Source organism: Gekko japonicus, unplaced genomic scaffold, assembly GCF_001447785.1.
Source record: "Gekko japonicus isolate JY-2015 unplaced genomic scaffold, Gekko_japonicus_V1.1 scaffold206, whole genome shotgun sequence".
NCBI classification, from domain to species: domain Eukaryota; kingdom Metazoa; phylum Chordata; class Lepidosauria; order Squamata; family Gekkonidae; genus Gekko; species Gekko japonicus.
In genome coordinates this window covers 63,902-87,174 of record NW_015160842.1, presented here as the reverse complement: position 1 = coordinate 87,174, position 23,273 = coordinate 63,902, and the positions used below count along the sequence as shown (strand labels likewise).

The window sequence follows — 23,273 nt, the reverse complement described above, 5'->3', positions numbered from 1 at the left end:
GATTTTTGGCTCCAATGTGCATCACCTTGCACTTGGCCACATTGAACCCCATTTGCCATGTTGACGCCCACTCGCCCATCCTTGACAGATCCCCTTGGAGTGCCTCACAATCCTCACTGGTTTTCACCACCCTGAACAACTTCGTATCATCCGCAAATTTAGCCACTTCACTGCTTACTCCCAACTCCAAATCATTAATGAACAAGTTAAAAAGCAGTGGACCAAGTACTGATCCCTGCGGTACCCCACTGCTAAAAAGACTTGTCCTTTTATCCCATGATTTTTGAGCTTACTTAGGAGCCTTTGATAAAGGTTGCACCAAACAAGATATGCACAGTGTTCTGTACCAGGTTCAAAACAGAATAATGGAGCCATTTTCATGCATAAGGTCTATTTCATTGATAAGACCATGCAACAAATATTTTGACATTTCAGATGAGATTTTTGAAGTATCCCTATTTCTTGTCCCCTATTGATTCTGATATTTAATAGGTGATCCTAACAGGCTTCTATGCCATGGAGTGTCTATCTCGAATTTACCTCTTGATAGTGATCTCCAAGTGGAACCAGCTATGTGGATAATAATAATTATTATTGTATGGCATTGTGTGTACTGTAGTCAGGAGATCCTAAGATTGTCTGGCTGCCTTAAGTTCTAGCTCTTTTAGCATTATGCACCACTAGGTGGTGAGCTAGACATTTTTGGGGCTGAGAGAGCTCTGAAAGAACTGTGACTGACCCAAGGTCACCTAGGTGGCTTCACATGGAAGCCAGATTACAGGCTGTCACTCTTAACCACTACACCATGCTGGCTCTCAGCTATGTGGATAGATTTATTAGAAACCTACCTGTCCTCTTAGATATTGGTGTGCTCTTAATTTGTGATTTGTAAGTCATGAGGAAAGGACATGAGGAAAGGCAGGATATAAATATTTATAATAATAATAATAATAATAATAATAATGCCAATAGCTAACAGGATTTAGGGAATTATACCCGGACACTGATAGTCCAAGCTAACTCATTCTCATTAGATCTTGGTCCTGGTTAGTACTTGGATGGGAGACCACCAAGGGAGTGCAGAGTTGCTGCACAGAGGCAGGCAGTGGCAGCCACCTCTGTTCATCTATTGCCCTGAAAACTCTACAGGGTTGCCATAGGCTGGCTGCGACTTGATGGCACTTTCTACGACCACCATGCTTCCAAAAGACAAAGAACTAAGCAGACCCATAGACATGTTTTATCTCAGTTCGTATCACTCTCCCAGACTACTTTTTGCAGTTCAACTACATATCTGCTGGATCCAACCCCATATTAGATTCTAAGAGGCTGTGTTTGGCTTGCTAGATGTACAACTGAGCTGCAAAAAAGTAACCATGGGGGATGCTGTGCTTTGCAATCAGAAATGTCCATGTTCCTGTCCTCCCACCAGCCATTTCTGATCCTGGGAAAGTTCTGCTGATGGAAGAGCCAAAGATGTGAGATTCATATCCTTTCTCCATTCCACTGCTACCTCCTGAGCCATATCCAGGGCTATTTTTGGGCAGGAACGCACAGGAACGGAGTTCTGGCTGGCTTCAGAGTTGGCCACACCCACTACAGCCAAAACCTCTGTGTGCGTGGCTACAGAGGGAAGGCCTGAAGAGTGACACCTGCCCCCACAACTCCAAGGCAGGGGGGCCAGGGGGGCCCCTGGAAGGATCTGTCCAAGGGCTGGCTTGCCTGGACTCCTCGCAGGACAGATCCTTCCAAGGGAAGGCATGTGGTGTGGCCTAATATGTTAATGAGCTGTACTGTTGGGGTGTGTGGCCTAATATGCTAATGTGTTTCTGCTGTTGGGTGTGGCCTGTTATGCTGATGAGTTCCTGCTGGGCTTTTTCTACAAAAAAAAAAAGCCCTGCATATGCCTTCTAATCCACATGGGTCCCATAACCTTAATAATAAAATTTTCTAGGTTTGGAAAGGATTTTTTGGGGAAGAGGGGTGTGAAAAAGGTCTGCAGTCCTTGTTTCCACAGATTGCTGGACCAGCCTATGGTTCCCCTACAAAAATAAGAGAGCATTATCAGGACCTGGTATGCACAGCCAGGACCATGGCCTTCAACAAAACCTTGGCAGTATTCCAGTAAAAAGGAGTAGTCAACTAATGTCTTCATTACTTCTCCAGAAGGATTGATGGCTCAAGTGTTTCCTGGTTATTGAAAATAAACTGGCAGTCTAATGGACAACAATATATTCATCATGACCCAGTATCATCTGTTGCCATCTGAATATGGTGTTGTGGCAAAGGTGAGATTCCACATTCTGAGGGTGGTCTCTAGAGAGTAGGAATCCCAGTATCACCAAGATTAACCCCTAGGGTTAATTGATAGGTAACGGAAGGAAGGCAGCATGGTACACCCTAATCTCATCAGATCTTGGAAGCTAAGCTTGGATGGTACTTGGGAGACCACCAAGCTCTGCAGATGAAGGCAATGGCAAACAACCTCTGCTTCTCACTTCGCTTGAAGGCCTCTTGCTGGTGTTGCCACACCTTAGCTGCAATGTGATGGCATTTACATACACAATTGATAGGAGGGGTTGTGATTTACCCTATTTAACTTTGTGCTGGCTGTGTCTTGTTTAAACTTGGCTGACACCCCTCAGGTAAACGCCTTGGCCTTGCTAGTGTTGTGTTTAAATAAAGCCTACAGAGAGAGGCTTGAAGTGTGTAGACAGTGTTTGATAAATCCTTCTTCTCACCCAACTTACTAGTTTTAGCCTCTACAGTACACAACCCTGGCTCTTAGATTCTTTGCTCTACATATGGCAGAGAGGAGCTATGCAAGTATACATGTCCCATGGACTGGTACTGTGGGTAGGGAGGAGACAAAGCCTATGACAGTGGTTTGAATCTTGCCAAAAATCTCAGCTGATGGAAGGATTCCCATAAGTAACACATGACTTCTCCACTTACCTCTCCTACTGCAGCCCAGAATGCCCCCTAAAATGCTGGTCCTGGGGAAAAGGGGACTTGCATGAACATTGGGGGAGGGGGGATGGAGGTCTGCTGCAGGATGCAAACAGCAAAAATCAGGGCCAAGCTCAATGTTACAGAGCCCGCAGTTCTGATTAGGGTGGGGTCTGTTTTAGTTCTTGGAGAGGCAGCGGGGGGGGGGGCACACAAGACCACCTTGTCCCACCATGCCACATTTTTTAAATGCCAAATTCTTCTTTAAAATGGCATTGGCATCATAATGTCTAGTTTAGTCTTCACTCCCCTTGTACACACAGAAATGATCTGCAAGATCGAACTAGGGTTGCTAGTCTCCAGGTGGGGCCTAGAGATCTCCTGGAATTACAACTGATCTTCAGACATAGAGATCAGTTCCTTTGAAGCAAATGGCTGCTTTGTAGGGTGGGCTCTGTGGCATTATACCCTGCTGAGGTCTTCCCCCTCCCCAAACCCCACCCTCTCCAGAATTCACTCTGGGGTTGCCAGCCTTCAGGTCTGGGCAGGGGTACCCTTGCTTTTGGAGGCTCCAATCCACCCCCGGCCAGCTGGAGGTAGCCTGATGATCAGCTGGAGGGCCCTTTAAATCTGGCAGGAGGGGAGAGAGAGGGGTGTCCGGGCAGGTGGCTGTGCTTGGTGGTGTCCCCACCCACCCACCCCAGGACACCCCCCTAAATCCTCCTGCTGGAGCGAGAAGGGCACATGGCAACCCTACTTCATTCCCAAAATCTCCAGGAATTTCCCAACCCAGAGCCGGCAACACTAGATCTGACTCAGTGTGTCAGCCTTTTTTTAGTGGCTCTTCTATGAAGTATGGTGAATATGCTTTCTCATTAAAGATATTTTCTATATTTCCTTTGTTTGTAATTCAATGTAAAATATTTTTTCCCCTCCCAAATTAACAACATTCACAGGGGCACACAAAGAGCACACGAGCAGTTCAAAGGCATTTTTAGTATTACATGAAAACACAAAGTTGCCACTGGCTTCTGAAGTAGGCTTCTGAATGCTTATCCACAAAGTGAATAGACTGGTTTAGTCTTGATGGTGACACTGTTCAGAAGTTGCTCTTGTGAAGCTGTACATGTGCAGCATCTCTTCAAAATGGGGCAATATCGACATGTGCAACATTAGCATTCAGCAGAGCATCTACCAAGGCTATAGATTCCTGCTATGTACACGTGTCTGAAAGCCCAGGATGACTGAGATACTGGGTGCATGCAAAGTTTTATAGGTAAGTTCTTGCCCAACAAATATCACATTTTAAATAAGCGTTTATTTTACAGAACTAAAACTTGTTTGAAATGATGCTGAAGTACTGTTTTAGTAATACTTAAATGATCTTTAGAGTTTTTTTTAAAGTAAAATATATCCACAATGATTTTTCTAATAGGTCAGCACACTAATTAATGGAATTCATTTAAAAATACAACTGTAAACATAGATTTTTGCCAGTACTTGGATGTATTTATTCATATCTGTACCTGTAGAAGGAAAACCTTTTCATGCTATAAATGTTATTAAAAACAACTATACATTTGCATTAATAAATTAAAAAACAATGGAGGTTTTTTTATAAAATTGAATTGTACTTTTACCATATGCATCTTTTTAAATATTTGCAAATGATGCAAAAGAGGGGAAGTTGCTAAATAAACTTTATAGCATTCCAAATTTTATATGTGCATTCTAAATTGTTACAAAAAGTGCCGCAAGTATTTGAAATAAAATAATACTTGCATTGGAAACATGCGCCCCAGATTTCGGAAGCTAAGCAGGGTCAACTCTGGCAAGTACTTGGATGGGAGACCTCCTTGGAATACCAGCAGCTGGGAGGTGGGGGCAGGCTTTATTCAGCCACCTCTGAATATCCTCGAAACCCTCAGGAGGGGTCAGTCATCAAAAGTCGCCATGACTTCCAGGTGTACACACAGTCAATCATGAGAGGTCTCCATGACTTCCAGGTGCACACACACGCACACACACATGCACATATGAAAAATACCAAAAAAATACCAAAAATAAAAATAAAACATGTGGCCTGATTTGGGGTGCACATGCATGCTTGCTTTTTTGCACTGCATTTTGGAATCAGTGGATATACATGTGTATAAGTCTTGCTTTCAAAATCCACATGGATTTGTATTTATTGAGTATACTAAATACACTTAAAGACAAGGGGGGACAATATATTGTAAATGTCTAAGATTAACACTGTTTGATCATGGAAATAACAGCTTTGTATGAAAAGATAGGTGTTTATACATTAGAAAGGTTTCATAAAGTCAACATTAACAGTAAATAACAAGCAAGAGTGACTTGTCTGGCTTCTCTTACACTGGAGAAACAGAATTCTTCAAGGCTGTTTTCTTCCCTGTTTGCCAGTTCATGTTGCTCAAGCTGATGATACTCAAACGTTACACGATTGATATGCTTGCCACTAGAGATCATTCGTAGCACAGTGTTGTCACAGCTGATCTTCATTTGAGCTAATCAAGCAAAAAAAAGTTTCTCATTATGTTTGGAAATGATAAAAGCTGGTCATTTTAAATATTAAAAAATATATGTCTATGGGTCTGAAAGCATCCTAATGAGCACAGTCAAGCTTTACCATGCCATATGTGTATACAGCCGTAAGTGCTGTCAAGTTGCAAGCAACTGATTTATGACAGCCTCAAAGGCAAGTGAGAAGCAAGGCAAGTGCCATTGTCTTCTTCTGCAGAGCCTTCCTTGGTGGTCTCCCTTCCAAGTACTGATCCTGCTTAGCTTCCGACATATGAGAAGACTGGGCTATAACATGCTGCCTTCCCTCCCAATATGTGTACACCTGTTCTCAAAAATTGTGTATATAAAATGTCTTTCTAATCTACCTTCCCAAATCCAGCAAAGGTGATCGGTTGATAAGAGTAGCTTCTGCGTGGATTAACAACTGAAAGTGGATATGCATTTGAATTGACATTTGCATTGCAAAGCACAGTTGGAAATGATGCACTCAATGCAGCCCTCATTCATACTATGCTGCAATATGCTAGAAGTGACTCAGAAGGATTTTAATAATGTTATCATTGTTGAAATGTGTTTCTCCCCCTTTCCTAATTTTTCACTCATTGTGTTGTAAAGGAATTAAATGTTTTAAGTATTCAGAAAGTATTGCCCAGATTTTGTATGACTTTCATTTACATTCGCCAATATCAGCACGTAGCCAATGGGCATCATGACATTATCCTGTTAACAATGTGATCCATGATTGGCTAAGATCACCTGTGTGAGAATACTGTTATCCCTCAGAATCAGCTTTTTTTGTCCTCAGAGGTGTTTGCAACAGCCAAATAAAATTGGCTATACAACATAATTCTGGCTGGAATTCTAAGAACACTTTCCTGGGAGTAAGCCCTACGGAATAAAATAAAACCTGATTAGTATTGCTGTCTATGTGATCCCTGATTGGCTGGAATCATACAATGAAGGGGAAAACAATAGTTGTTTTTGTGTGTGATTTTATTGTTTGATTGGCACGTGCTGCCCTTATTTGTAAGCTGTCCTGAGCCCGTCCACGGGGAGGGCAAGATATGTGTAATGATAAATAAATAAATAAAACAAAACAAAACAAATGACAAAACAGAATCCCAAAGCAGCAGCAGATAACAGAAGCAGTTGGCAGAAAAATGATGTGAAGAGAACCATTTTCTCAATTAAGGATTGTCTAAGGCATGTCTAAGCCTTCCCTGAAAACAATAGTTTTGAACGAAAAGTAAAAAAAACCTGTGGAATCTTCATGACAGCCCTACACCATTTCACTATGTGAGTGGGAAGGAAAACATGTTTTCACAGGTTCACAATCTGTAGTAAGCAGTTATGTGCAACTATGTCTAGATTGGGGCCAATCTGTATGTACACAGACAGTAAGGTTAACGAACTGGTGAGACTTTTTAAATTTATATCTTTAGTTTACATGTATTCAGTTTACTACAGACTGAATAACTGTAGACAAATTCATTGTTATTTACAAATGGCCAGATTTTCACGGGCTAACTTTACAAATCCTAGGCTGCGGTCAGACACACTAAATAATCCACTTTCAATGCACTTTCGAATTTAATTTTGCCAGTTCACACTGTAAAATCCAGTTGGAAAGTGCATTGAAAGTGGATTAAAAGTGGATTATTTGTGTGATCGCGGCCTACAATGTTATTATTTGAATAATTTCCTTGGTGAATTATTTCCTTGGTGAAAACGTTTATGTGGAATCCACACATCTTTGGCATCTCAAAATCATAGCTGTTCTTTGGCAGTGTAGACCACTTGATAATGTACAGTCAAATATGCTCATATTCCCAAGTGGGGCTTTGCATACTATGGGATCTGTAACTGCCATCTTCACATGATAGCTGTGGTATTGCTGATGCTCACACACTAATTATAACTGTATGATTGAGCCTGAACTTCTGTGAAAAACATTTCATGTGAACCAAAACAAATGCTATACTGTAGGTCCAAATCAGCTTATTGTATTGCCAGCAAATGAGCATGTTGGAATCAGGACTAATTTAGACCAAAGGTTGCAGAATTTATTTTTCTTAGTGCAAGGTCTCAGTCATGAAAAGTAATAACCCAAAACCCAGCCATTAACATAATATCTTTCACTAACACATGAGTAATCATAACAAAACATTGTTTAGAATGGAGCCAGTAGGTATTATGTTTTGTGTTTTTCCTCACTTTGGTAATTATTATTATCGTCAAGTGAGTAATAAATTTTCCGAATAAAGAGACAGCTATGCCACAACGGCATCACAGGGCATGAAGTTATGCCCCTAAAGAAGGCAAAAACTCGAATGCTTAGGACTGGCATGTTTTGCAATCAGATTTTGCAATTGTGTGTGTGTGTGTGTGTGTGTGTACACTTGAACAGAAGACATTAAAGTAAGAACTCACCAGGGCCATGGAAGGAGTGGCACAGATCAGCTACAGGGAACATTCTAGAGGGATCTAAACCATTTCCTCCCAACAGCTCCACAAAGTCTCCTGTTACCCCACAACCTGCAGAAGGCTTCTATAAAAAGAGACGGGAAGAAAAGAGCCATAGGAACTGACCAAATCCAATATTTGTAAATGGGAATATTTTAGCAAATGAGACATGTATTCAATATGAAAATCAAAGTCTTTCTATTCCTTTGGCAACTGATGTTCCAGTATAATACTAACCATTCTGTTCCCTTCAGATGTATCTAAATGCTGCAGCTGTGACTGTGTACCAAGCCCGGTTGAAAGAAAAAATGGGGCTAATAGGGGATACCATTTCTGAGGAAGGGTGAGCTTTAAAGAAACCAAGTTTGGGGATACGAAATGTGTTCGGCTGAAATCTTGAGAACACTTTGGGGAGGGCTGTAGCTGAGTGGTAGATTATCTTCTTTGGATCAGGTAGGAGGTAATGTAAAGAACCTGGAGGACCTGAGAGCCTGGAGAGCTGCTGCCAGTCTGAGTAAACGGAACTGAACTTGATAGACTAGTGGTCTGATTCAATATGGCAGCTTCATGTGTTCAATAGGACTCATGTATAAAATGGGACTTTTGAGTAGACCTGGGCAGTGTTCCCTCTAAGCTGAGTTAGTGTGAGCTAGCTCACAGTTTTTTAGCCTCCGACTCACATATTTTTGTCTTAGCTCAGGGAGGATGGCCCAGAGCAAACTCATTTATGCATTGGCCATATTGCTCGCTCACAACTTTAGTGCCAGTAGCTCACAAAGTAGAATTTTTGCTCACAAGACTCCACAGCTTAGAGGGACCGTTGGACCTGGGTCCATTCTGCATCTGACATTCGCTCAGCATTTTCTCAGCACTTGACCTGGTTCCCCCTTGTCTCAGAATACCTGTTTTCATTGCATTGCCTCCAATCCTGGTTTCTGCATTGGCTACCTATTAAGTCCCACGACAGCTTGCCATCTATTTTGTTTTCAATGCTCTTGCATTGGTATGCAGATTTTCCTGTGTCATTACTTGGACTCATGTATCTGCAGGACTGGCTCTCCAACTATGCACCTTCTGAAGCCCCCCCCCTCCAGCAAATGGGTAAGATCAGCAGGGACCCATACTCAGGCATTCTTTTGTAGTTTCTGCCTGGTAGAATGACCTGCAGAAAGGCTCCCACACTTCTCATTCTGCAGAATGTGCAAAACAGAAATGTTCAAGAGGGTGTATTTTTAAAAAAGGGATTAGAACTGTAGTATAATGAGCAGCTCATGATGACAATATATGAAGATTGGATTGTAGCCTAGTACACTGTCTATTATATGTGTCGTTTTGCTTTTACTCTATTTTCCACCTTTATAATCCATTTTCTACATTGTTTATTACATTTTTGTTTGCATTTTTTCTGATTTAAAATCCTAGCCCTGCTGTACTGTTTACTGAACATCTTGTGCTGTCTGATTGCATCACTTTTATATTTTGTAATCTTTCGTGAGTCTCAGCAAGAAAAGTGGGTTATAAATAAAGCAAATAAACAAATCATGCTGTCCCATTCTGGCCCACTTCTTTAACATAAAAGGGATGCCTAGATATGAAAGAAATTGTTTTCTCTAGTGTTTCCTCTATGAAAACCTGGAAAACTATAGAATATTTTCCCCTTGTACAGCAAAACCAGAGGGATTAGACAGCTGAGCTGGTTTCGTATAAGTGCATTCAGAATGAATGAAAGTCCAAATGAAAAAGTTTGATTTGGAAATGAACATGATTGGGAATCAAAACACAGGACTGAATCCCCTTTTCATTTCCACTGGACTCAAAAGGAAACACACATCCATCTATAATTTCTTCATTTTCCTCTATCCATTTTAGAGTTGTACCTCCTAACAGATAAAACAATCAAATTTCAGATAGCTAACAGAGGGGCTCGCTGCTTTAAAAACAATTAAAATCAATCTACATTTAAAACCGTTACATCTTTATTTTAGGATCTCCATTTGGGATGAAATTCACAGGGATGTAAACTTCAACCAAAGGGATAAATTTCAGAAAGATGGGAGAAAATATTCCAGCTCTGTAGGAAATTAAAACAAACTATTGTGAGATTTTTTTAAAAATTAAACAGGATAATTCAATTTGTCATCAAAGTAAATAGAAAGCAACCGTTTGATCAATTAAGTATTTTATTTCTGGTCAGAGGGATGAGGAGAGAAAGAGCCTACACTTTCAGCAGTATGAAGTGTTTGAGGCAGTAGAATGGACAGTCTACCTGGGGGAAGGATCTCATTCCTAAACAGTCCATATGTAAGCAACTTCCTGCAACGGGGAGAAGGTTAGACTAGCTGTTCTCTCTTTGATGTGCTAGTTTCCCATACACAGTGCATTTTTATATGGGAGGGAGCATAAAATAATGACATCTCTCTCCTGCAGTCTAAAGTGGTACAGTCCACCCTATCCCCCTAGTATTCTACCATCTGTTTGTTGCATACATAGATTTGGCTAGAGTCAGCCGAGATCAAGAGGTATGAACTGATAGGCAGTTTCTAACCAATTATTAAAGCAAACTCTCATTTTTCTACTGTGTGTTTTACCTGTAGAAAGTCTGGATCTTTGCCCTATCTATCTTAAATTTAGTAGGGATGATCTTTTGAGTATGGTGTACAATCCCTGAAATTTATCCATGTACATGCACAAACGCTCCTACACAACTAACAGAACGAGGGGTCATTTCATAGAAAAAGAGCTAGGGGAACTCATTAGCATAACTCATTAGCATATGCCACACGCCCTGACATCACCAGAAGTGTGTCATAAGGCCACACCCCCTGACATCACCGGAAATGTGTCATAAGGCCACACACCCCGCCCCCAACGGTCCCGGCCGTCACCTCTGGCCTTGCAGCTCCACTGCCGAGCCCCATTAGGGGCCCGGCTGTGGACCTGCAAGGCCGGCGGGAGTACAAGGAAGCCCCGCGAAGGCCCTCCCTGGCCCCAAGCAGGCAGGGGTGGGGAGAGGCGGGGAGGAAGCAACTTACCCTCCCTCTTCTCCTGCCTCCTCCTGACTGAATGAGGGCCGGAAGCGGGGCGGCCGGAAGCAGGGGGCGGGGCTTCATCATGTGCCCCGCCCCCTGTACCTCACCCGGGGGAACTGTGTTCCCCGCGTTCCCCCCAAAATGACCTCTGAACAGAACAAATTGTGCTATAATATGCCAAATCTGGCCTGTATCTAAGAACATAAGAAGAGCCCTGCTGGATCAGACCAGTGGTCCATCTAGTCCAGCATCCTGTCTCACACAGTGGCCAACCAGTTCATCTGGACAGCCAACAACTGGGCATAGAGGCTGAGGCCTTCCCCTGATGTTGCCTCCTTGCTCTGGGATTCAGAGGCTTAGTGCCTCTGAATGTGGAGGTTCCCCTCAAGTTACCATGGCATAAGAGGGTCAAGTTGGTAAGTAGTATAATATTAGCTGGGAAAGAGCTGCTGAAAGCTTGCCCCGCCCTTTACAAGGACTTTGAAAAACCCTGAGCTCATTGCCTATGGCCCTATTTGGCCCTATGGACTCTGAAGAAGATCCTTTGTGAGCTTGGACTGGTAGAATACTGAGTTGTCTGTCCCCCTGCCCAAAAAGGGAATGATTGTGGGATTCTTCCCTTGCCACTCTTTTCTTGACAGATTTCCTATTTTGTGTGTGTGCCACTGTTGAGACAATGATTTAGTGTTTTTATGTATGTATGTATGTGTACTTAAGCTGTTGTGTACAAAGGCAATCTATTATTATTATTGTTATTATTGTTATTGTTGTTATTATGTCCTTTTCACTGGAACATAAAGTAGATTACAAAATATGAATAAGAACCATTTAGTCAATCAGCAATAAATCAAATATCTGACAGCATGGGAAAAATATCATTTATCACTAAGTACAGCAGACAGAGCTGTGTAGCCTCCTTTCAGTCCCATGCATATGAGAGCATGCAGATCAAAAGCAAGTCTTTATGAAACTGGTCAGTAGCAATACATAAATAAAGGCTTCAAAATATAATGTGATGATTCATGCAAAACTGGTTGCTACTGATGCACACTCACCTTTACGTGGAGGCCATTCAAATGTCCCAGCATCAGATCAGATATTTTTATTACCACTGGGTATATTATGGAAAAGCTGCAGTTTCTGTGCTGATGAGGAATGACCATGGTAAACCTTCCAGCAGGGGTCTGAGAGATGGCATTGCAAGCTTCAGTACAGAGGAAAGACACAAAATTACTTAGTCTCAGTTTGTACATAAAATTAATGCAGTATTGTATTTGTATGTTACAAGCAAACCTTTTATTTGTGACCGGCCCAAATTGGGTTTATATGCTCCCACATGCCCTCATTCTTTCCTTCCTCCCAGAACATATTTTCTAGTTTCAAAAGCCTTGAGTCAAACTGCACTTTACTGTCATATTCAGATGCAGGCATCTGGACAAAACAGTTTAATCCTAGTTTAGAACCTCAGTTTGTGGGGAGGAAACAAACTTCAGTTTGCTCAGGTGGCTGCATTTGAATGTTACAGTAGAGTGGGGTTTGATTCAAGGCTTCTGAAACCAGTAAATTTAAATTAAGAAGAGGAGGATGGGAGAAACATGTATGTGTGGGGGGGGGGGGGGGGAGAATCATGCTCATCACAAACAAGAAGTGATATCTGAAGTCAGTTACTGATTACATTTATAAATTGAGAGATATGGGGAGCACAGTTCTGCCCAGAATTGTCTCTTTAACTAAGAAGGTCCATAACTGTAACTCAAGTATTTCTGGAACTGGAAGTATTCCCTAGGTATATTATTGGCCCCCAGACTGTATCTGCCACACCTTGCCTAGTTTTTTGTTTGTTTGTTTTCAATATAGGACTTCTTCTTCTTCTTCTGTTTTTTTGGAGTGGCATGTTTGTCAAAATATACCCAAATAAAACATGCAAAACAGCCTTTGAACCAAAGTTGACATATTTGTTTTAATTTAATGGACTTTTTTTTAAAAAAAAAGCACATGGTATTAAATGTTTACAGGTGTGCCAGAAAACCATTTGATAACCCTTAAATGTAGACTAGCACAACATCTGGTTTAAATTCACTATATTGCCATGGCAACTGGTGCATATATTTCAGCATATATCGAATCATTCAAGATGGTTTCGGAAAAACAAATATCTAGCGTACTAAAAATATGTGCTGCCTTAATTTCTGCGATGCCAGAATAATCTTACTGCATTGTCATTGTGCTATAACTCAACAGTCAGTACAGTATTACCTTGTGGTATGGATTTCCAGTAACAAAGGGATTTCTGTCAGTGGAGTGGAAATTCCCTGCCTCCCCCTTTCCATGGCAGCCCAATATGTGCCCTGAAATCCTGCTCCTAGGTAATAGAGGACCCCTAGAAACAGCATGAGGAGGGAACTGGAGGTCTGTAGCAGAACGGGGAAATGAATGAAAATTCTCCCCTTCTGCTTGTGGAATTCCTCTGTTGGATACATGTTTGTTTTCTAACAAGAAATCATGGCTTTGCTCATGTAAATGTATATTTCTTCTTATCACCAAGCATAATTTCTCTGGGCCCAGTATGAACCTGCTCCCCCCACCCCCCCATAATCCCATACTAAACATGACCTCTTGTGAAAGAAAAAAATATCTATTTTATCTTCCCTTTTGTGTTTCTTGCTGCACACAGGATGAAACAAAACTTACGGAAAAGATTGTTTTTTTTCTTTATTGTTAATGTGAATCCATTTCCGGGGACATGAATTCTGAAGAAGATCATGGCGACATTCTGTGAAGACCTGATGGTTCTTCTTACATGGTCACCTTCGCAAAAATCAGTATATCTTTCTGATGTGGGGAGAGGATGATCCAAAGAACTAGGAAACTTCTCACCTTTGAGTATCCAGCCATCAAATACCTAATGGGATATGCAGAGATAGCAATTACCTGTTTACCTTCTGCCTGCAATTCCCAGAAGCACAAAGACACACCCGTGTGGCACCTGTGCTGAACATGTCACTTAAAGCACAGTCTGGATACTTTCAGTGTGAAGAGTGCTGCTGACTTGTCTGAGACGGCAGAATTGCACATGGCATGGAGTTTGGTAACTATTTTCCCCTGACTTTTTATACTTTACAGATTGCATCTGTGGGTGCTGCAGTTTAAAGGAGCATACTAGTGCAAAGGTAGAAGAGATATTTATTTTTTCCCCTTGCCGCTTTCCATGCAAAATATCATTTCCCCCAGACTTCTTTTATCACTGCTGCAGGGGTGGGAGGTGGGAACTCATACCCTTTCCCCAGTGGCAACAAAAGCAGCTTGGGGATAGCAATTCCCAGTCTCAAAAAATAATCACGGAACTACAAGTAATGTGTAGTTCCAACCTTGCAGACTCAGACTGCAGTTCCAGACGGGCAAGGTGCTGCTTGATGCACCTGCTAGAAGTGATGCCTGAAGCAGTTGGTGGGATGGTCAGTGCTACTCGATTGCTTGCTTTGCATTTCCTAACTCCACTGCCATTATGAAGTCCTTCTGCACTGGTCCTTTCCTAATTATCGGAGTTTTGCCACTCTTTCTTAGAAGCAACCAGCCAACCAACCAGCATCCCTTTTTTCATATTTTGCTCAAGTATGTTAATAATTTCTTTTAAAAAATATTTGCTCAAAGACACAAGTACACTAACAAAATAAAATGAACAAATTTATGCTGCCTTTGATACACACAAACTGAGGTGCAAAGAGAACGTGGGGGGCACTCCTGCCTGTACTACAACATTGGAAAACATTGCTCTTTTACTGATAAAATATTCCAGTTATTTGAAAGGAACTATTTTACATTTTACACTAGCAAACAATTTTTCACAACCAGAAGCACTCAGTTCTCCTTTTCTCCTGACGCTGTTCTGTGTTATAGTGATTAATGTAAAAAAGTACCCCTTTCCGAAGAGCTTAAAACCTAAGCAGATACTCTTTGGATGTGGGAAGAAGGGGAGCAGTCCTGTCACCATGCAGGAAAGCCTTCCAGGAGCATAGCGACAAACTTGTACAAAATGGGTAGCATTTGCCAGAAGCATTTGACAACTCTTGTAGAAGCTCCCCTTCTATAAGAAACATACATTGGCAAAAATATCAGAGTGTTTTGATATATGCCATTATGAAGAGCTTCTCAGATTTAAGCTTTTTAATGGCTGGTATGAATGCTCTTAAAGTGGAAAATTGGGGCTGCCTTTGAAGATTACTTTCTTTTGAACAGTAGCAAGTAGCCAATCCTGGGTGAATCATACAAGTTGCACCGTATCAAGTTGCCCGGTGGCTGCTGGTGAGCCTGGCCCTGATAAATCCTCCCTCAAAGACCACAACAGCCCTGGAAAGGGTCCTGCCCCCTCCTCTGCCTTTTACTGACAGAAACCAAGGCTTCAACTGGCAATACTGTTGAGGTTGCCTTGTTATGACCACAGAGAGCAGTGTTCCGTCTAAGCTGAGTTAGTGTGAGCTAGCTTACAGTTTTTTAGCCTCTGGCTCACACATTTTTGTCTTAGCTTAGAAAGGATGGCTCCAGCACAAACTAATTTATGCAGTAGCCAAATTGTTTGCTCACAACTTTAATGCCAGTAGCTCACAAAATAGAATTTTTGCTCATAAGACTCCACAGCTTAGAGGGAGCATTGTTTGTTTCTTAAAGCTACAGGAATTCCTTTTATCATTTAGGTTTTTTTGAAATGTCAGATTTTTCTGCAAACTTAAGGCTTCTCTCAGGTTTGTAGAAATATATGTCTTGTTTGTCCATGGCCCCAATCTCCAGATTTAAGTATTGACAGATGGGGCCACCCTGAGCATTAGATATATTGATGCTGAGACTGAAGATTTCAAGTTTGTTTGCTGCTCTTAAAGATTTTTGGACACTGTTATGAGCTTTTATTCAGGTTTCTAAGTTTTTCAGATTTGTTCTTGATATTTTAATATATTTTATATACTGTATTTTTAAACATAATTCTAAGCCACCTAGGTTAGGTTAAGAACAAAGGATAAAAATGCTTACAATAAATAAGTCAGTCACAAAAAAAGAATGAACAGTCCAGCCAATAAATATTTTACATCCTTATTATTACCCAATTTAAAACAATCGCTCTGCGCCTTGTTTGTGAATATGACCTAAGTTAATGGCAAAAGACTCCACTATATTTGTGTGCATGCACACATATACACATGTGTGCCTCTGTTCAGAGTTGGCTCTACCATTAGGCAGAGTGAAACAGACTGTCTCATACTGCACCTTCTGGACACCACTAAACAGCTTCAAATGGCCAGTTACTTAATGGACAATTACATTTTTGTTGCCTGTAGGGAGGTGATTCATTTGGATTTTGCACCTTGGGCCAGCATCAAATTGGCCTGAGCCGTTTCTGTTTCTATTTCAGACCAATTATGGCAGGTCTGTATGGTTGTCATGATTGTTCTCATCAGGCTTTAAATATAATTGATCTTTCCATGAATATAGACCCCAAACTGTACCAATATAAGCCTTCGCTTATATTTTTACAGTGGGTATGTAATACTGGTTAATGGTGGAATAGGGTGGTAAATTCTCTTTGTTACAAAACAACCTACTATTATTATTAGAGCAGTGGTGGTAGTGCTATCTTTTCCTTCCTCCCTTTTGCTAATCCAAGATTTTGACCAATCTGTTCCACACATGACTTGGCACCAAGATCAAAAGCAAGTTGCCACTTCATTCAGCAACAGTTAATCACTTTGACATTCACTGTACTTTCCCACTTCAAATGTTTTAATAATTGTGCCTAATTAGATGGGACGAATTTCTGACGCCTAGCATTTAACACTTGGAAAAAGCAGGGCAATCAATAAGCAGTGTCTAATTAGTAACAGTACTGGTACTGTCACTAAAGCAGGCTCTTTTCCAACTGTTGCATCCCTGTTGGACTCCACGTGAAGTTTGTGCTAGACACAAAGCAACAGATGCTGGTCCTTTCTCCTGTCCCCCAAACCTTGCACTGTCCTAATATCCATAGCCCTGATTCGGAGAATCTTGTATTCATCAGCATACTTTGCTGCCCTCTCTGAACAAATGAGGACTCTCTGATCAAGCTTAGCCCGTAAAGTTCACAGAGCAATTTGTGAGAAGCTACACTGAGGTCCTTTACGGACTTGGATCTCATCCCTGGTTTTATCAGAGTTCAACTTGCAACACAATACCTTGCATTTATCCCTGGTTATAACAGCATCCGTTTATCCTGGGACAGGTGAAGGGCAAAACCGGGGTGACCTCAGTGTAATGTGGAAACAAAAAATACCCCAAGATAATTACAGGGGTGAACTCGAGTGTAGTGTAGAATGTAAGTCTGGGGACAGGGTTAAACCAGGATTTAAGGTCTAGTGCAGAATCACCCTGAGTCATACAAACAAGGGCATCCACAGAACTTGTCATAATTCTGATACTTGAATAATTCTGAATCGCTTTCACCACTGAATGTCATTTGCTATGTGCCAGTTCTCATGTATGCTTTTTATATAGGTGTTAAGTGTGAAACAGTGCCATCCTAAGCAGTGTTACAGCTTTCTACGTCCATTTAAATAAGTAAATGTAGAAGTGCATACTCTGTTTAAGATTGCACTGAAAACTACCATGAGCATAGCTAGGGAGGGAGGTTTCGGCATTGTGAGTCAATCTTATGAGTGCTTCTATTTTCAATGTTCAAAGCAATTCACAGCTTGGAATACTTCAAAAAATGGCTTGAACCATCAAACCATTCTCATGACACTTCCTGGTTTATCCACATAGCCAGCTCACAATGCCAAATCCTCTGAAAGAATTAATGTGCTTTCATTTCTGCATATTTTTCTCTTCTGTCATGCTGCATGTGAACCCACTTTCCCAAGTGCACTGTATGGACCATCTGTCATTGCAAACTTCATACCTTCAGAAAATCTCCTGCTTGACAGTCAATGTTGACAAAGTCAAAGTCTATGGTGAGTAACTCTTCGGGCTCTCCTATGAAGAAAGTAGCACAGTGTAGTTGGGGCTGTTCTGCAGTGAAAGTGAATTGTCCTTCTATACTCAGCATGTCAAGGCATCCTGTGGAGGAGAAGAGAGACAATATACAGTGTTCACTTCCTCTTCGGACAGATTCTGACTGTGCATTTTCTACTCAGGCATGGATATTAGAGGGCAATGCATATTACGTCAGGTGTGGGAGGTACACATGTAAAATTAGGCAGATATTTACTTAAACTGTTGGTCTTCAGACAATTATCTGGGACCCATAACTAGTCTCCCATGATGGGGTCCCTAACCTCAGGCAGAGGTGTAACCACAATTTTCTTTTTAATTTTAATTTTTTTTAAATAAAGTGAGGATAAAGCAAAAAAATTGGCAGTTATAGAGGAAGATAATGAGTAAACAAGGGGGAGAAGAGAAGGGCAGGGAGGCAGGAAGAAGGACATACATAACAGAAAAGGTTAAGAGTTCTGGTGCAGCAGGTTGAAGTTAAAAGTTTGCAATGGTTGTTGCTTTATAATGCCAAGATGCAGTGACTAGGGAAGAACTGGGTCTCTGTTCTGAGTATTGTAAAGGGATAGTCACTGTTTTACATACACTTAATAAGGGACAGGTGCATTTTGTCCTTGGGTGTTTGTGCCTGCATATAAAATGTAAAATAAGAATTAGCCTCAAAATAGCTTATAGTTTAAAGCTCTGCTAGACACAAACTGTACGTCGCTGATAAAATGTCATATGGTCCAATTCTTCATCAATTTTCCTCCTGTGATGATTCAAATGCAAAAATAAAATGCCAGTGGATGGGGCCATTTGGAACAAACAATGGATTAAGCATTCCTTTATTGCTCATCGCTTCCCTATTCTCAACCAACACTTGTAAAAGGTAGTTTATTCCTAATATAATAATTCTGAATGTTCAAAGCACTTTATTTTTATTTCAGTATATTTTCATTCTGCTATTTCTCTGAGAAGCTCAGGGTGAAGTGTATCAGTCTCCCCTCCTTCATTTCACTCTCACAGCACCCTTATGAGGTAGGTTAGACTGAGACAGTGTGTTTGACTCAAGATCCGTGGGAAAATGGCTGGAGGTGGGGGCAGGAGCCCTTCCTTCTCCTGCAGTGCCGTTCTATGCCTGTTTGGGCTCTCCTCTTCTTTTTGAAGAAGCCATGCTGTGTGGCTGCTGGGAACACAAGCTGGGCCTGGAAAATCCAGACCCCAACTCTTTAAAAACTGTAATCTTTAATTTGGCTCTGTGAGAAAGTGATTGGTTCAAAATCTGTTTTTAAATTTATTTTTCCCCAACAGGAACTGAAAGGGACTTGCAACTTTATTCTCCTGTCTCCTTTCTATCCTCACAACAGCCTTCTGAGGGAGGTTTGGGCTGAGAGCAGTGTTCCCTCTAAGCTGAGTTAGTGTGAGGTAGCTCACAGTTTTTTAACCTCCAGCTTGCACATTTTTGTCTTAGCTCAGGAAGGATGGCTCCAGAGAAAACTAATTTATGCAGTACCCAAATTGCTCACTCACAACTTTAATGCCGGTAGCTCACAAAGTAGAATTTTTGCTCACAAGACTCCACAGCTTAGAGGGAGTATTGGTTGAGAGAGAGTGTGACTGGCCCAAGGTCACTCCGCATGCTTTCAATGCAGAGTGGGGATTCAGACCTGGGTCTCCCCCATCCTAGTCCAACACTCTAAACACTGCATCAAACTGCCTTCACAAAACCATCTCAGTAATGCTGACAACGGCCACCCTCACCCTGTAGACTTGTTCTGCCCAATGATCTCCCTGTTGCAGGTGGGGGCTAAGGCTGCAAGGTAGCTCAAGGCTACTTAGTAAACTGAGCTGAGTTTTAAATGGTGGCTTCACCATTCCCACTCTCAAGGCCAGATCAGATATGACCTAGGATTTTATCAGCCACTGGGATCTCCTGCCATTTTTCAAAAGGTTAAAAGCAACCATGGGGGGAAGGCCATTCCAACTGGGGCTGTGGGCACTGGTGGGAGCAAAAAGAAACTTCCTTTCAGGGCAAATAGCAGGGACAGGGTGCCCCTCCTCAGCATCATGGCCCCTTATCCAAATCCCCACTTCCCTGATTTTGAAAGTGTAGTCAGGAACAATTACTCTACTTGGTGGAGGGGGAATAGATTTTAGGAAATGTCACTTGCTCCTTAGTATCATCACACTGTGCATAGCAGCTATGAAACTAAAAGAGATTTTATTTTTTTTATTTTTTTATCTAAAAGAGATTTTATTCATGAAATAGGCACAAGACTTCAAGCAGTGTCTTATAATTGTCTTTAGGCACTTGAAAGACTTGCGGTAGGGACTGCTTCCTTAAGGAAGTCAGTTACTTTTTTCACACTTGAAGAGTGCTGTTGTGTAGCTTGAAAGCATGCTTTTACTTTCATCCCAGTCGTCCAATAAAAGCATCAGCTATCAGCTGCTTCTTTTGTTCTCTGGGATCAACCCAGTAATCATTCTATACAAGACAACTGAGTTATGAGCACTGCAATTCTAAGTAGGTCTACTCAGAATTCTATTGAAGTTTACTCAATAGGGCTTACTCCGGGGAAAGTATTCTTAGGCATGCACTATTATTGTGCTTAGCTGAGCTGAGCTGAAAAATCCTTGAAGGAATTAGAAGAAGCAGAGAAAACCTCACATGTGATTTCTGTTCCATCCCAGACCATTAACAAAGAATTTGCAGTTATCTCCAAAAACATTCTCAGAAAACTGCATGCCTTTTCCCCCTCCAGCTTCAAACATTGGTCTCTGGTCCCCCCCCCCCAAGATCTTTGATATCTGAAGGGCCACAAGAAACAGTCACAGCAATCTTCACTTAGAAGAATGTTCTGTACTGCTGCTTCCCTAACAGTCTCCCCATAAAGGCTTAATGTAAACCCGAAATTACCAGGAGCAAGCTGTGGTATTTTGCCAGGTCTCTGCCCTAGCAGATATAAAATAACAACAAAGACCAGGCACTGGAGCATATGCAGAGTGATTTACCCTTAGTACAAAGGGACAAACCTCAGCAGAGACAGGAATGAGATTAGCAGTAGAATTCCAGAGCAGAAGACCAAACATTCACTCTGGCATAAGCCTCAAGCATCTCATTTCAGAATTTAAGCAACATCCTCAATTCATCCCTTTGACTCATATCCTGGTGAGCCCCTTGCCGTTCGAGGAAACTTATACCACTTTCTTCACCAGCCCCTCTCCCATCTCTTATCCACAGCTTGGACATTCTTCCCTGCTTCCTGATCTCCTCACCCAGCCACCAGCACTCCAGGACCACCTCAGCATCCCATTATCCAGTTTTACAACCCTGACCCCCCCCCAAAAAAAACCTTTCTTCATTCCACTTGAAAGCAAATTTCTGAACCTGCCCATAGTTCTGCTGGAAGGGGGTGGGAAGGGATTTCAACCTCAGAATATGTCTGAGAAACTATTTATTCAAAGCTTATTTTACAATATTTGTTATGTAAAATGGTAAACTACCATATTGACTGTTTTTGTCCACTGGTGACAGAAGTCCAGAGGGTTACAAGTTTTTGTTTTTGTTTAACCCGCTGCTAGACCATTCATAGCTGGAGAGTGGAGGGAAGTTCTTCAAATGCAGCTTTTCTACCTCTACATGCCTAGCTGTGAATGCCAATCTACAGCAGCCTCGTTGCATCTTATCACCCCCGAAAGGCACTCTGCACATGTTCAGAGGCACTTTATTTCCATTTTTATTCCAAATATGCTAAAGCCCCCACCGCATCCTAAGAGAATTCGGGGTCACGTAGTCAAATTAACTGGCAGGTTCAGGACACACAAGCAGTTCTTGGCAGACTGCACAGTTAAATTGGTGGAGGGTTATGACTCCTGCCTAAAAATGACTTTAAAAGGGGACTGGATACAGCGGCTAGGTCTCTCAGTGGCTATTTGAAATGGAACTTCTTTGTTCAGCGGCAGTGTGCCTGTACATGCCAATAGCTGATGGCTTACTGCCTTTACGCCGGCTTCTGGGTTGGTTTGGAAAGAGGCTGCTGGACTAGAGGAACCTTTGACCCGGTCAAAGAGAACCTGCTTTTTACCGAAGTTCACTCTCCAAACCCCAAGTGACGAATTTCCCCCGAGGAGCCCGGCTTCCCAAAGCACCCGCTGCTACCAATCCCCGAAGACCGTCTCCCTCCCCGGACTGAGCACCGGATCCGAGCTTCGCTTTCCCCGCAGCGTTGCCCGCCCGACGACACTCCCCTTCGGAAAGCCTCTGGGAGAAACTCACGCAGCGCCCGGCGGTAAATCTGCCCGTCGGAGAGTTCCCTCTTCAGCTCGGCGTCGAGGAGCAGGAAGGGCTCGTTCTCGCCCGCGTCCCTCACCTGGGGAAGCCAAGGCAAAGGGGAAAGTTGAGCCCAGGCGGAACGGGCTCCCTCCGGGACCGACCCCTCGGCCAAACCCCAAGGGCTCCGCTGCTATCCCAAAAGGTGGGGGCAGCAGGCTGAGGGGAAGGCTTGCCCTAGACCACCTGAAGCGCGGGGGGTGGGGGGGGGGCGCCTGCTTGGCTCACCTCGAGGTACCTGCTTTCTCCCTCGAGGGCGGCCAAGAAGATCAGGACGAGGTGACACGGGAGCCGGAAAGACATGCTGCTCTCCCGCTGGTCCTTCTCTGGGTGGTGGTGGTGGTGCTGAAGTTTCCCTTCCCTGCCTGCTTTCAGAGGCGGCGGCGGCAGCGCGGCGGCGACAGGAGCTTTGTTTGGGGCTTTTTGTTTTCTTTGACGGATCCTTTTTATAGAGCACTTGGGAAGGGGAGGCACCCCGTCCCCTGGCTGATAGGGTAACCCATGGTAACCGGATTCCTGACAGGGTGACCAAGTGCGTGGCAATGACGAGGGTCCAGGTTCCCAGCTAGTTCCACTTGTGCCCACTGGCTTGGGCTCATGGATTCTGCAGAGTCACAGGGGAAACGGCTCTCGCCCCCATTCATCCACCTCAAGCATTTCCCCCCACTAGAAAATCCTTCCTCACATGGATAGCTTCTTTGCTAGCCTTCTAAAAGGAGAGTTCTTGGTGCAAGAGCCTGCCTGCCTGCCTGTCTGTGCAACTGCCAACCTGGAAGCTTCCCTCCTGGATGTGTGTGTGTGTGAAGGGTCTGTGGTTCCTAATGCAATAGTGGGAAGGAAGCCACTCTTCATGTGCTCAAAAACACTCTCTTCATAATGATTCCAAGATTAAATACAGTCAATGAAAACCAAGTCTGGGACTAAGCCTTGGTTTAAATTGACTTTCACAGGCAGATTGAGTC

The 23,273-nt window shown here is 42.6% G+C and overlaps 1 protein-coding gene across 1 annotated transcript; it reads right to left on the bottom strand.

Annotated features, from left to right (window-relative positions):
- Positions 1-5,251: 5,251 nt before the first annotated feature.
- Positions 5,252-22,614, bottom strand: CRHBP (corticotropin releasing hormone binding protein). Its single transcript, XM_015419426.1, has 7 exons — positions 22,540-22,614; positions 22,258-22,351; positions 17,908-18,065; positions 13,680-13,890; positions 12,044-12,192; positions 7,927-8,044; positions 5,252-5,480 (listed from the first exon to the last, which is right to left on the bottom strand). The coding sequence occupies exons 1-7, from the start codon at positions 22,612-22,614 to the stop codon at positions 5,269-5,271; spliced, it is 1,017 nt and encodes a 338-aa protein (XP_015274912.1). The 3' UTR covers positions 5,252-5,268.
- Positions 22,615-23,273: the final 659 nt, after the last annotated feature.

Coding starts and splice junctions, on each gene's coding strand:
- CRHBP (XM_015419426.1), bottom strand. CDS start 22,614: ATGTCTTTCCGGCTCCCGTGTCACCTCGTCCTGATCTTCTTGGCCGCC. Junction 22,352..22,539: donor GAGAAAGCAGGTACCTCGAG/GTGAGCCAAGCA, acceptor TGGCTTCCCCAG/GTGAGGGACGCGGGCGAGAA. Junction 8,045..12,043: donor TGAATGGCCTCCACGTAAAG/GTGAGTGTGCAT, acceptor CTCTTTTTATAG/AAGCCTTCTGCAGGTTGTGG.